This window comes from Capricornis sumatraensis, chromosome 6 (assembly GCF_032405125.1).
Source record: "Capricornis sumatraensis isolate serow.1 chromosome 6, serow.2, whole genome shotgun sequence".
NCBI classification, from domain to species: domain Eukaryota; kingdom Metazoa; phylum Chordata; class Mammalia; order Artiodactyla; family Bovidae; genus Capricornis; species Capricornis sumatraensis.
The window spans coordinates 55,055,012-55,069,712 of NC_091074.1; the positions used below are offsets into that span (position 1 = coordinate 55,055,012).

The window sequence follows — 14,701 nt, forward strand, 5'->3', positions numbered from 1 at the left end:
TTAGAGAGGAGCGGTAGGGGGAGAGAGAGAGGAGAGTGGGGTGGAGAGTGGAGAGATGAGAATAAAGAGGGAGAGATGAGAGGAAGATGGGGGAGGGAGAGAAAGAGGAAGCAGGAGGGGAGAAGGGTAGAGGCAAGAGGTATGAGGAGAGAGGGGAGAGAGAGGAGAGGGAGAGGGAAGGAGGGAGGTGGAGGGGAGGGAAAGAGAGACAGTGTTGGAGAGACATAATAGATAAAGATTAAATTTACCAAAACTAGAAGGAAAGGGGACTTGGATTTATTCAAATTAAGGAAAACTATTATGTGACATTCCCTACATGCCCAGCTTTATGAACAATGATTCACACACCCAACAACAGTTCTTATTATTTGAAAATGGAAATAAATAAATCAACGGAACAAAACAAACTCTGTCCCATGCATACCAAGAAAACAGGATAGAAAGACATACAGGGTGAAGTGAACTTTCCACTTCTTCCCAAAGTCCCCCATGACTTCATATTAAATTCTGATGTGCACCAGAGTCAATATTCACTTCCTGTGTTCTCCTTTTGGGTGAAAGAAATGCTGGTAATAATGAGCTCAGATTTGCCTGGTGGCTAGAAAAGCTGATTCTTCAGTCTTTACCCCCCACCCCACTGTTTCAGCAAATGTGCACCTGCCTAATTCCACCAGGATAGGCCAGAGAGCCCCGTGTGGGCCCAGAGATGCCAAGGCTCATTAGCCAGCAAGAACTGTTGATTCCTCTGCCTGGGATTTAGGACTTGAGTGTTTGCCTGCAGGGCTGTGGCATGTGGGACTGCACGGCTTGTGAAATCTGGCCTCCTTGCAGAACAGGGACAGCCTGTTCAGTGAGAGTAAGAGTGCTTGTTTGCCTCAGCGACGGATGCCAAAAATACAGAAAAAGCTGCTTGCTTATTTGGCCAAAATGAGGGCATAACATCTCTATTTTTCTCATATTTTTCAGGGGTTAATGATCTTCAGCTACGAGTTTAAGTTAAAAGATTTATTTTATTCTGTTAAAACTTACAACAGCTTTATTACTGACATCTTGGGAATACTATTTCTAGTCATTTTCCAAGTCTATATGAAATATAGACTTTTATCCACTAGTTTAAATGGCTTGAAATGATCCAAACACTATTTTGAAAGGTGGGTACCAAACACTATTTTGAAAGCCCCTGGGAAGGGGCTTTGAAAGGTCCTATGACAAGTTCTCTAGCCTGATCCATCACTAGTGAATTAAAATCTCAGCCTGCCTTTTTTAAAGACCCCCTAGTGAGACACCTTATTTTCTCCAATTATATCCCACTGTAAAATTGTTAATTATGGCAGAAAAGTAATCAGTCAGCACAAGTTTTCCTATCTATTTTATGTTTGTCTAACTTTCTAAAGTTAACTACACATTTCTACTGAATGGTTAATCTAGACTGAAAAGCAGCCAAGGGCAATTATCATTTTAGATAAGTGGGAAAAATCAATACTTATTTCTGCTTCTATGTAAGTGGAAATAATGAAGCCATGTTGGCACTGGTTGCCACAAACATGTATATCCTTAGATTATCTAAATCTACAAGATAGAAATGATTTAACCACAAGCCCGAGTCAACAGAAACACAGTCAAATTTCCAGAATAAATGCTTGTATGCCCATGATAGTTGGAAGTATGCATGTTGGTCTCTGCCTGTACACATTTCTATTTATTTATCCTCCCTGAGTTTGGGTATTACTGTTTTATTATGTGTCCTTTCTATATAGCTTGTAGTTTCTAAACATGTCTATTACATTTTTACAACAGGCTGGAAATGAGAGTTAGAAATAAGGCCAGAAAATCAAATATTGATGTTTATAGTAATTTATTGTTCACCTACCTACCCACATGTGCCAGGCACTGTGCTGCCTTTGGATGATGATGAAGGTGAGGATGACTCAGGCTCTGCTCACAGGGAGCTCACAATCTACAGGTGATGGGGAAGTGGTACACACAAACAACCACTCTATCAAAGAGGCTGTGCTACAACACAGGTTTATGGAGTGCTGTGGGAACATGGGCTATGTGATAAACAGCTGAGTCTAAGACAATCACTTGTGTGTGTGCGAGTGTCTCAGGTTAGGGGATTTCTGATAGGATTTCAGAGAAAAGAAGATTTTCAAGCTGAGATTTAAGAGTGTAGAATTTTGCCAGTAAGCAGAGTTGGGAAACACTGAATTTCCACAGATGTCAAAATGGGACAAAAACACATCCAACAGGGTATGTCATTTAAGAGAAACTGCAAGTAGCTTGCAGTGGGTGGGACATAAGGTCCACAGGCATTAGGAAGGAGAAGAAAGCTAGAAAAATGATGAAAAGATATGCAAGGTCTTCCAATTAGCAGTGAAAGGAGGGAAAGACTGAGTTCCATCAAGGAGGTTTATGTTATCATCAGAGGAAGCTGTTAGTTTTGCCAGTAAAAGGAAATGTTGCAGTCAAATATTTGCAACCCAAATCTTTCTAATCTGAAAGGCGATCTCAGCATCCTTTCCTACATGTAGAAGAACCTACTAGATCTTATTAGAATGGTGGTCAGTTCCCCAGTTCAGACTCATTTGTTGACAGGAACTGTCCCAGTCCCAGAATAGAGAGTTCCAATGTGGAATGAGGTCTTTCCTAAAAAAGACAGTGCTCCTAGCTCAAATTGGAAAATAAGTCAGATAAACAAGACAAATACCAAGAAACAGCTTTCACTAAAATTTGTTCTATTCCTTCAATATTATTCTTTTAACTCCGAGATTATCTTGATTGACAAAATGACTTCTCATTAAGGAGCATGGCAAACAGTTCAGCATCACAGCTAACTTCTGTCAAGTCATTTTATAAGATGAAGAGAGGGCAGATGTCTAAACTGTAACTGTCTTCTTCACACAACCTATTCTTTGAAGGGAAAATTCTTTAAAAGGCAAAGAAAACTTCAAACATTCAGTTGACAGCATCGAGAAAATGCAAGTTATTACAGTCCACAGTTAACTGATCATGTGTTTTGGATGGTCTTCTACTTGAATGGTTGAGTGTACCAGTAGTAACAATTTTCAGTGATGAGGCTGAACATGTTAGAGCATCCAAGAAAGACAATGAGATGTTCCTGATGTATATGTAAGCTGCTCAGAGGAAATTTAACATCCTTTTCAGGTCACTTGATTTGAATCCAGGGTTACCAGTCTATGAGAATCTAAATTCACTGCTTCCTACTTTCAGGGCTCCCCAGATGAAGTTCTGCTATAACCTTTTACTTGTTATTTATCTCATGGAATAGTTATGAGCTTAGTGATGGAAAATTCATGTCATGGTTACCCGCAACGCATTGGATGATGGTGCAATGATCAAAAAAGATGCTGGTGATGACAATTGAACGTCCCTTTGCCTTCCCAGCCTCCTTCATATATTCTCAGGCATAGGATGACAAAGGGAAGTCCACGAGTCACATGAAGAAAGACTGTAGCCATGGGTACACGACCAGGAACTCCTCAATTTGTCTTCACCCCTGCCGCCCATGCCACCACCCCATCCTACTTCTTCCTGATCCTGTTCCTGTCAATTCCCCTATCACCTTGCCACTAACCACAATCCCTCCACCCCAAAGTTCTGCCAATCCTTAACCCCAACTGAATCAATGTTCAACCCACTCCTGATGGAGATTTCATGTTCAAACAGTTGTTGAGTGAAATCATGACCCCTAAACCCTCCAAGGTAACAACATTTTAGAGAAAAGTCCTTTTGAATGAAATAATGCTTCCTTATATGAGGGCAAAAAGAGCAACAATTTTGGAATCCCATCAGCCTAGGTTTGTACCTGGATGTGCCACTAAGTGGATAATAAAACAAGGGCTTAACTACCCTGAGATGCCATTTTATCAACTATAAAGAAGGTAGATAATAATTCCTACTTTGAAGGGTTTTTGTGACTATTAAAAGGGATAGTATACATGAAAATGCTAGCACAGTGCCTGGAATATACTAGGACTTCAAGAAATGCTCACTTCTCTCTTCTCCATCTTATGCGGTATTATTAGGATGATAAGTAATAGAGAGTAATTAATCTCTGATGTGGTTGGATGTTTTAGAAGAGATAGAGATAAACAGCAGTCACAGGGAGGGATAGTGTTAGGAATTTATAAAGGAAATTATTATTTCTATGGTTAATTTTCTTGGTTGGGGTTTAAGAGGAGATTCATGTTGTCCATTAATTATACTTACCAATTGGGTCTAATTGGCAACTACCCCAAAATGAATAAAACAAGCGGGAGTCAAGAGAGAAAAACGGCAGGCATCCTGTCAAAAAATAAAATCTTTGAAATTTCTACAACCCAACCGTCACATACACATTTTATTAAAGCAGACTGATCGCCCAATTTGTAAATGTACACATGTGATGGCAACTCAGGTTGCATTTTCAGATCTATGCACAGCATCAGACAGCACTCTGTACCAGCTATACCACGCCTCACTGCTCCTTCAGCTGAACTGGCCCTTAAAATACACATCCCCTTTGCTGGATGTATCCTTCATCATTCTGTTTCAGCCTAGGTAACTGCTATAGGAGTTAAAGGGTTAAATGAGTCAATCCACGTTAAGTGCCTATTACAATACTTAGCACTCAGTAAACCCTCAAGAAATGTTTGTTGTTGTTATACTAATTATACTAATAATATGTCTTCTGAGACCAAATAAGAAATGGATTCCTCCCACCCTCCTTTAAAAAGTCTTATTAATTTCTAGAAATGTGTCTTATTCTCACAAAACTAGCTACTTTTGACCTAAAAGAAGTACTTTTTTTAGAGGCCAATGTACTTATTTTCTTTTAAAGAGGAACTGAAACCAACGCCAAATGTGTCACTCAACATACCTAACATTATTTACTGAAGAGATCCCCACATTTCCGTCTCTTCTTTTTTTCTCAGCCAAGAAAATGATCAGTTAGATAGAGTCATTTATTTCTATGTCTATCTGTCATATAGATTATTTATCTCCATCATCTATCTATCTTCAAAAGAAGTTGAAGACATTTCATTATAATAGGTTTCCTACCAATTTGGCTATTCTACCTATTCTAGATAAATTTAGTGGTGAGTCATGTCTCTGGAATGGTAACTTATTAACAAGCTAGTTAAAGGCTAGATGCCTCAGGCAGGATCTCATTTCAAATCTAGGCCTCAGGAGAATCTGCCTCTGCCCCCTTTTGCTCCTTCCCTAAAACAGCATTTACAGAGGAGCCCAGATCCTCAAGTGAGATCTTCCAGACTTAGTTTCCTTGGATCAACTTAGGTTTCTAGAGAGCGCGCCAGTTGTTGTTGGTTGGGCAGGGAGTAACTGATTGGTGAGAGGCATAGATGGGTCCCATCCCACTTTTCAGGGAACATTATTTGGTAATTCCTCAGTGCCTGTAACTTGGCAGAGCAGCCTTTTCATAGCAATATTCCTTGAAGCACAAAATATAAGGGTTGGCTGTTCTGGATTCTCAATAGGTTGCAAAATAATAAACTAAGAGTAACTAATGTATGTTTTCCAAAGACAGCGCTAAGTCATGTCCGACTCTTGTGACTCCATCAACTGTAGTCTGCCAGGCTCCTCTGTCCATGGGATTTTCCAGACAAGAATGAATACTGGAGTGGGTTGCCACTTCCTTCTACAGGGGAACTTTCCAACCCAGGAATTGAACCCCTAAATTTACTAATCAGCACATTCCTGAGAACAGAAATTCAGCTTGGGAGCACATACCTCCCAAGGCCGCTCTACTACTCACTGTATGCAACAATTAGACCACTTGCTAAATACTATGAGCAAAACCTCAAAGAGTTGATGACACAAATCCTCCTGGAAATTTAACACAAAAGCACTTGTTTAAGGAACTCAGCACAAAACTGGCTTAGCTGCATCTTCCTGCAGACTGAACAGCACGCTGGTATTTTTAGTTTCTTTCTTTTTTTCCCTCCACAGTTACCAAGCCCTAATGAACAAAAGTTAAATGACATTTTAGTGCAGATCAACCAGATTTGTTGCATGGCTAAAAATGGAAATGTCTGAACATCTGCTGTCAGTTGACTGTGATTCCAATTCTCTTGATACTTCCTTGTTTACCCTTCAGGATGCAGTGGAGAAATGGTCTCAAGGGGAAAAATGGGAGAATAAAGGGCTAAGGATTTTGCATCAAATAAGGTTGATATCCCAATGCCCTGCTTTTATTCCTTCCTCTGGAGAACCTTTTCTTATTTGAGGTCTCCTGGTGCTTTGTTAAAAAGAATAAGAGAAGTAGCTCCCAAACTAAGGGGGTGACAGTGCTGAGCAAAGAGTACCAGATTTGAAGTCTGGAGTCCTGAATTCTAAAAGTTGTGCCAGTTAATTCACTGTATGAATTTAGGTAGGACACATGATTGACCTTTTCCAAGTGAGCTTTCCTATCTGGGAAATGAAGGCAATGAACTAGATGAAATATATATGTATATATAATATCCATGATAATTTACAGTTATGAAATATAGAATATGAATATTGAATAGCTCTGCTTCTGCCCCATCTAATCTATGCATACATAATAAGCCCTATTTATCATATTATATGATATTGTATCTTGACAACATTCTATTAAGAAGCGTCAATAAAAGGGAAACAATGAAACATCCATATCTTATCCTTATGATTTTGATGATCGTATTTCCTAAAAAACAAACTAAGCCTAGTTCACATATAGACCTTATATTTGCAGCTGAAATTTTGCTTATGAAGGTAGGGAAAACAATTTAATGAAAGTAAAATAAATGTACGTAGACTCATGCTATGCACTACCTTTCTAAATATTGAAAGCTTTCACCTGCATGGTGCTTGCGTTCTGTTACCCCGATTCCATCTATCAAAATCTTCCCTGACCACTCCCCCTCCACAAACATTCCATCAGAAGCTTTTGGTCTGAATTCCTGTTGTATTTCATATCATTCAAGGGCATTTAACACCTGCTGCTGTTCAATGCAGCCCTTTCATACTGAGAAGACATGGAGCTCAACAGTTGAGGCGTGGATGCAGGCAGACTTCTTGGATCTGCCACTTACTCACAGTCCGACTTTGGGGGCTATTACTTGTCCTTTCTTTGCCTCAGTTTTTCTATTGGCCAATGGGAATAATAATAGTACTTATTTCATAGGGTTGTTGTAAGGATTAAGTCAGTTATTTCTTGTAAAATTTTTAGAATAGCACTTGATAGCTAGTTATTGTTAACTATAATTGCAAAACTCTAAGTTCTTCAAGTGCACTGCTGCTGCTGCTGCTAAGTCACTTGAGTCGTATCCGACTCTGTGCAACCCCATAGACTGCAGCCCACCAGGATCCCCTGTCCCTGGGATTCTCCAAGAAAGAACACTGGAGTGGGTTGCCATTTCCTTCAATGCATGAAAGTGAAAAGTGAAGGTCAAGTCACTCAGTCATGTCCGAATCTTAGTGACCCCATGGACTGCAGCCCACCAGGCTCCTCCGTTGATGGGATTTTCCAGGCAAGAGCATTGGAGTGGGGTGCCATTGTCTTCTCCATTCGAGTGCACGGTTATGTCTTATTTATCTAGCCACCTCTACAGTGCGTTGTATATTGAAGATACACAAGTAAATATTGGTAGAGTGACAGAAGAACTATCAAGGGGAAATTAACAGAGAGTGATCACTATTTATTTCAGGCGACAGATTTTTTGAGTTCTCCTTCTTGCCACATTTTGAAAAGCTGAAGAACTTTTGACATGTATTTTGTCTCCATACAAAACATCTTAAGAGCATAGTGGAGTCAGGAATATAGTGGGAGCCTTTTTTTCTAGTGTGAGCATTACAGACAATATTCAGAGTGAAATGGCTTTTGACTGAGTTGAGTGTGAGCTGGCTCCATCATAGGGAGTAGGACCCAGGAAGAGGGGAGCTGGACTATAGGGTGCCCAAGAGCGTAGTAAAAGGAAAATGCACAATTTAGCTATAAAAAATTGTGCTCACAGTAGAGATATAAAAGTAGGGTATTTCCAGTAGCCCCATCACACTAGGATATCTGGTTATGGCTAGGGACTGGGAATAAATTTAGGCTATTTTGTCATTTACCAAATCTAAACAGGGAAGATAATTTTGGTTCTGATTTCAGCTACTCTCAAATATAAGCATCAAACCTGTTATATATAATTAAGAAAATGTAAATGTGGTTATAAGCACAGTTATACTGTTGTTCGGTAGGCTTTCACTTAAGAAAAAGAACATAAAACTACCACTGGATATATTTCCATATGAGCCCAGACAGAACTATTACATTATTCATAATAACTTCAAAGCACTTCACTGTATGTCTACATGTAATCTGCATGTGTACTCTGTCACTCAACTCAGTTGTGCCCAACTCTTTGCAACTCCATGGGCTCTGTCCATGGGATTTTTCCCAGCAAGATTAGTGGTGTGTGTTGAATTTAATTGGTCATTTATTGGTGAATCTTTGAATTATTTCCATTTTTATTACTATAAACAATATGGCAATAAATATGCATAAAATAAATCCCTAGAAGTGTACACCCGTGGTGGATTCATGTCAATGTATAGCAAAACCAATACAGTATTGTAAAGTAAAATAAAGTAAAAATAAAAACTTATTAAAAAAAAAAGCATATGTACATTAAAATTTAACAGGGTAGCCAAATTATCTTCCAAATAAGGTTGCCCATATTTGTCCACCCTCCCATACAGATTTCCACACATACTTATTGACACTAGATAATTTTAACTTTGGTTTTTGTCCATGTTGATAGGTTAGAAAGCATTTCATTGTTGGCTTGGCTTTCATTTCTTTAATTTTAAGTGGAGTTGAGCACTCCACACACCCCCTCCCTGCCCCTCAATTATCCTGTTAATATATTTTGCCCTTTGTCTTACAGGATTTTCCTTTTGGCTTTGTAGATGCCCTATGCTTATTATGTAAATGAGCTCTTTGTCATGGATGCAAATATTTTCTTTTTTCCATTTATTTTTTGAATTTGTTTATACTATTTTCTTGATAAAGGTGAAAGAGGAGAGTGAAAAAGCTGGTTTAAAACTCAATCAAAAAGTGAAGATCATGGCATCCTGTCCAATTATTTCATGGCAAACAGATGGGGAAACAATGGAAATATATGACTTTATTCTCTTGGGCTCCAAAATCACTGCAGATGGTGACTGCAGCCATGAAATTAAAAGACGCTTGCTCTTTGGGAAAAAAGCTATGACAAACCTAGACAGTGTATTCAAAAGCAGAGACATTACTTTGCCAACAAAGGTCTGTATAGTCAAAGCTATTGTTTTTCCAGTGGTCATGCATGAATGTGAGAGTTGGATCATAAAGAAGGCTGAATGCCAAAGAATTGATGCTTTTGAACTGTGGTGTTGGAGAAGACTCTTAAGAGTCCCTTGGACTGCAAGGAGATCAAATCAGTCAATCCTAACGGAGATCAGTCCTGAATATTTGTTGGAAAGACTGATACTGAAGCTGAAACTCCAAAACTTTGGCCAACTGATGTGAAGAATTGACTCATTGGAAAAGACCTTGATGCTGGGAAAGATTGAAGGCAGGAGGAGAAGGGGATGACAGAGGATGAGATGGTTGGATGGCATCACTGACTCAATGGACATGAGTTTGAGCAAGCTCCAGGAAATGGTGAAGGAGAAGGAAGCCTGGTGTGCCGCAGTCCATGGGATTGCAAAGAGTCGGACATGACTGAGCAACGGAACAACAACTACATAGTAATTTCTAATGGAGCTTCTAAACATTGAACCTGTTTTCTACAGAAACAGTCTGTCTGAATGAAAAACTCACAATAGCTCTGAATTTGGTATTAGAAACAGATGAGGGAGAAAGATACTAGGCAAAGTACAAAAATAGGCCAAGAAACCATTCAATACAAAGATCTACAGAGGAAAGGTAAGGTCTGTTTTCAAAGTGCTGGCCTATGGTTTTATTAAATAGATCCTCCTAGGTTTATTCACTTAACAAGATAGAAAAGAAACCCCAGCTATTTTAGTTTTATCTTTTTAGTTTTATGAATAAAAACTAACATCAAAAGAAAAGCTAACTAGGGTTGGATCAGTAATGACACATGTATTTCAGTCTCTAAAACAAGGTGACCATTTACCATTTGTTAAGCAAAGTTCTACTAATTAATTTTTTCATAACTCTCAGGGTCAGCAAATATCTTAATTATATATTTTCAGGCATTCAGGTTTTAAGAGCCTTTCAGTTATATTTTGCCAAACTGCTAGTTATCACTTTGGGGTTATAAAATGTAGGAATGTCAAATTGGATAACTGGAACAAGCAAGCTTTAAATCCCACACAAATGCATCTGCTTTTCAGATCTTGTCAAACATTTTCTCAACGAGTGAGAAGATAGGTTGCTCTTATTCCTTAAGAAGGATTTTTCATCCTTTTTTCCCCAACTAGGCCAAGACTCAGTTACAACCTTTCCTCCTCAGGAATGATCTGAGGGGTGACCAATCTCCATTCTACTGCCTGTTACCAAGAGTATAATCCTGTGTAGGTCACATGAAAATTATTTCTCAGGTTTTATCTTTAAAATATTAAACACAACATCATAGAAACACAGAACAGAATCTGTTCTATTTATTTTTAATATTTAGGCATTTAAAAGTTAGACATGATGTGCAAAATATATTTGGCTACAGATCTATTATGGAATGTATATAAATTATACCAGCACAGCCTGTGCAATCAGTTGGAGGCTAAGAGGATCTGTTTGGGTTAACCCAAAAAGTTAATTAAATCAATATAGTCTAAAATAATGTATATAATTTTAGATGGTATATTTCAATCCAATTTCAAGGGGAAATTACAATCTCCAGAGCCAGTACAAAACTTTTCAACTATATATCACCAAGAAACACACAGGTGAAGAGTGAAAGGGCACACGATGAAGCATATAATACAGATGTTATTTATAGACAAAGCTCCTCAATGAACACACTGAAACATATAGGTGTATCTTACTTATGAATGGCAGGTAAGCTTTACCTCGTGCCAACTCCAGCCAATTCTTAATAACGATATGAAATGCTATGCTGGAAAGGTGTGGCAAAAACTACTGACTGTATTCTGATATCTATTCTCTTCCTTCATAGTGATAGAATTTTAGCTGTTTGCCTAAGATGCAGTTTCGAATCCACTTTTTGCCAGATGTGAACATAGAATGTAAGCCAAAATCCTGCATATGACCTCCTCATTGTGCCTTTAAGGGGAAGGGTTACGACTTTTTCCTGATTACTTCTGACCAGAATCTAGATGTGGTAGTGTGTTCCCACAGACCATGAAAATAGGGATGTTTGGAGCAAAAAAAAAGAGAAGATATCTGAGTACTCAATACTGTGAGGGTACTACATCAGACTGGACTCACGTTCAGAATAACACATGTATAAGGAACAAACTTCTGTCTTATTGAGGCATCCATTGTTTTGAGTCATTGCTACAGCAGCAGAACCTATGTCTTCATGAATGTGAAATGGTCCTAGCTGTATCAAGGCTCAGTGGGAAAAATGTCTCATTAGGTTTGCAGTGTCAATCATGGGTGAGGGACTTGATGGTTCCATGCTAATTCCAACTTCTTACTGTATTTCTATCCAACCTACTACACAATGGAAAACCTTCCAAGGAAACTCTGACGTAATTCACACCTTTGCCTTGTGCCTCCGTCTCTATTATTGTTGACACTTAGGCCTGGTCTTTTGTGTTGCATCAATACAATGAGACTCACTTAACAGTCATAATAAGAATAAATAATATATGTAGTATTTATGATATAAATTATTTATTTATATATAAATGACTAAAATCTTTTAAAATAGCTACCCAGGAATCTATCTGCTTATTTCAATAATGCTGCTTTTGCTAAAATATTTCTGGAGTTTTTTGGAAATTGTAACTTTGCACATTTCTTATAAAATATGAATGAGTCAAAATCACTTAAATGTATTTAATGCCAAATCAACAACTCTTTACTGAGCTCTTACTATGCATAATATTATGCCAGTTCTGGTGTCAGAGAGGTTCGTAAATATTAAGGATGTCAATAATATTCTTTAGATGATCTATGTCAAATTTCCAGGGTAAGTCATCTTCATAATTTAACAAGATGAAAATACTAATACATATAAGGGATCTATAGCCAAGTCACTGGAAAAGACCCTGATGCTGGGAAGTATTGAGGGTAAGAGGAGAAGGGGGTGACAGAGGATGAGATGGTTGGATGGCATCACTGACTCAAAGGACATGAGTTTGAGCAAACTCAGCGATATAGTGAAGGACAGGGAAGCCTGGCGTGTTGCAATTCATGGGGTCGCAAAGAGTCAGAAATGACTTAAGGACTTATAAGTTTAGTCCAGGGAAATCAGAGTCATAAAAAGCACTACTTTTTAGCATTTTATGTCATGATTTTATTCATTCACTCAAGGCTTATATTACTGCCCTGTGTCTTTATTTCCAAAATAATTCCCAGCAATTTATAGATTAAATTTAGAGGTCTCTTTGTATTCAGTTTTAAACTCTTTATTCTCTTAGGACCTTGGTGTATCAAAATATTCCCTTGGCAATGAATTCTAGTGAGTAGGCTATTCAAGGGCCTGCAAGTAAAGCAACCACATTTCTGGGCCTCTGTCTCTGTCCCCAGGTCAGCTAATAACTGTGGATTCTAGGATTTCTCTGAACACCAAGGACTCTGACAGGACAGCCCCTAGCACTGAGCACATTTCTGGAGTCACTGAGCCTGAAACATACAAAGCAGTGGTGCTACGATAGGGTGTCGCTGAACTAGAAATTCTGATTCACTTTGTGAGTCAGTTCTGTTGGTAAGCAGGTTGGTATGTCTGTTCAAATGAAAAACAGCTTCCTTAGAGCCATTGTGGCAAAGACGTCAATTCAAGTCCATTTACAGTTTTCAAATACACTGAGAGCTCTAACACTGATGATGACTTTGGTCTTCATCCAGAAAAGAATAGATTCAGAGCAGGTGAAGTTGAATAAAAGCGAGAACTTCCCCATAGCAAGGGATGTTCGGATCTGAAGGACAGGCCAGGGCTGGCACCCAGCCTCTGCTGTGGATAGAGTATACTAAAGTCTTCACAGAATGTTAAATATTTTAAATCTCACCACTGGCTCCCTATTGCTGCTTCTTCTACAAGTCTTTAGAATAGGACAGAGTATTTTGGATGTCTGTGACCCTGCGAATTAGGTGCTGGGTACTAGCAAGATTTTGAAAAAGAAACTCAAGGAAATATACTCAGAGTGGTATTTTCTAAGAGATGTGATTGGCATTTGGTCCAGGTAATTCTTCATGTGAAATTGTCCTGTGTGAGAATATTAAATTTCTGCCTCCTCCCTTGTGTCTTTTGGGAGTGCCAGAAATTGTCAACCACATCCCTCCGATATTTTAAAATACCTCCTCTGGGAGGCAATGTCACCTTAGTTGAAAACTACTGTGGCCATGTGTAAGAATTAGTTATGAGTACTTTTTCTGATTATGGAAATTTCACAGAAATAAAATGCTTTGAATTGATGAGTGTCACATCATGGAGGTGACCTTTTTAAAATAAACTCTCCTGGAACCTGTAGGACTTTACCAGCTTGGTTGAATCACTGTGCGGATTAGCCCGCTCATGGTTCTCCGGTACCAAACAACTCAGTGGAAAGCGAGACATCTGTTCCCATTATAAAGCAGAACTATGACATTCTGTGCTACTGGGTGACATTATTATTGTCATTATTTTTGTTAGTTTGTGTAAGACAGAATCACACATAAATAGGTATATTGGCCAAGGGACTGCATAACAAAACATCTGTTTTTTGTTTTTTTTTCCCAGAGAATTCTAAATAGTAAAATCCTCAAATACCAAATTTGATTGTGCTTTATGAATTCTGTGATCATTTCTGCTACGTGTTTACTTAGCACTGCCAAGCCAATTTTAATCTGCTGCTTTAGACAACAGTATTCTTCGTGGCTTCATTAGATGAGGCTATGCTCAAATGTCAGTTGTTACTCTGGGGCAAAGAAAATGCAGAACATCAAATTCTCTTTCAAGAAAACCCTGATGGTAGCAAAAGCACCAGTTACAAAAATCTGAACCTACCCAGACAGCCCCATTCATTAATGGTGCAGAGTACGTATAGCACAACTGCCGGGGAACACTGCACTTACTCTGATGTAGATTCACTTTATAATATGAAGAGGACAAAGGGGAAAAGTCTAGTCTCATAATGAAATTTCCTGCAAATTTATTGTTCACAGTGTAATTAGATACGTAATCTGAATAAAACTGTGCATTCAGCGGAACCTAAAATAAAATTCAAACACAAAGTAGTAACACTTTATCAACCAGAGAACAAAGAGAACTAGATTTCTGTCCTCTTCCTCCAATCTTTTAAAATCAAATGGTAAATTATAAAAGCAGGAAATCTGATATTGGCCCAAATCGAAACTTTATATACAAATCCAATCTTATATATTCTGAATCAACTCACATTTAGCCCAAATCCTAATACCTCCACCAAATAAGAGTTCTCAGCAAACTTAACTAACAAACATTCATAATGATTGCTCCAGGACACTAGAATAGCTTTACTCTCTAAAGAAACATCAAATTTTCTCCATTATATTCTTTATTCAGGAAAGAGGAACAACTACAGT

The 14,701-nt window shown here is 38.4% G+C and overlaps 1 protein-coding gene across 14 annotated transcripts in view; it reads right to left on the bottom strand.

Moving 5' to 3' along the window:
* Window positions 1–14,701, bottom strand: part of TRPM3 (transient receptor potential cation channel subfamily M member 3) — a 927,399-nt gene that overhangs the window by 239,398 nt on the left and 673,300 nt on the right. For 5 of the 14 annotated variants that reach the window (XM_068974645.1, XM_068974636.1, XM_068974635.1 and 2 more), the window contains exon 7: window positions 4,231–4,305. The exons of the other annotated variants lie outside the window; for them this stretch is intronic. In XM_068974645.1, the coding sequence (XP_068830746.1) occupies window positions 4,231–4,305 (75 nt within the window). The remainder of the gene's footprint in view (window positions 1–4,230; window positions 4,306–14,701) is intronic. 14 annotated transcript variants of the gene reach the window in all.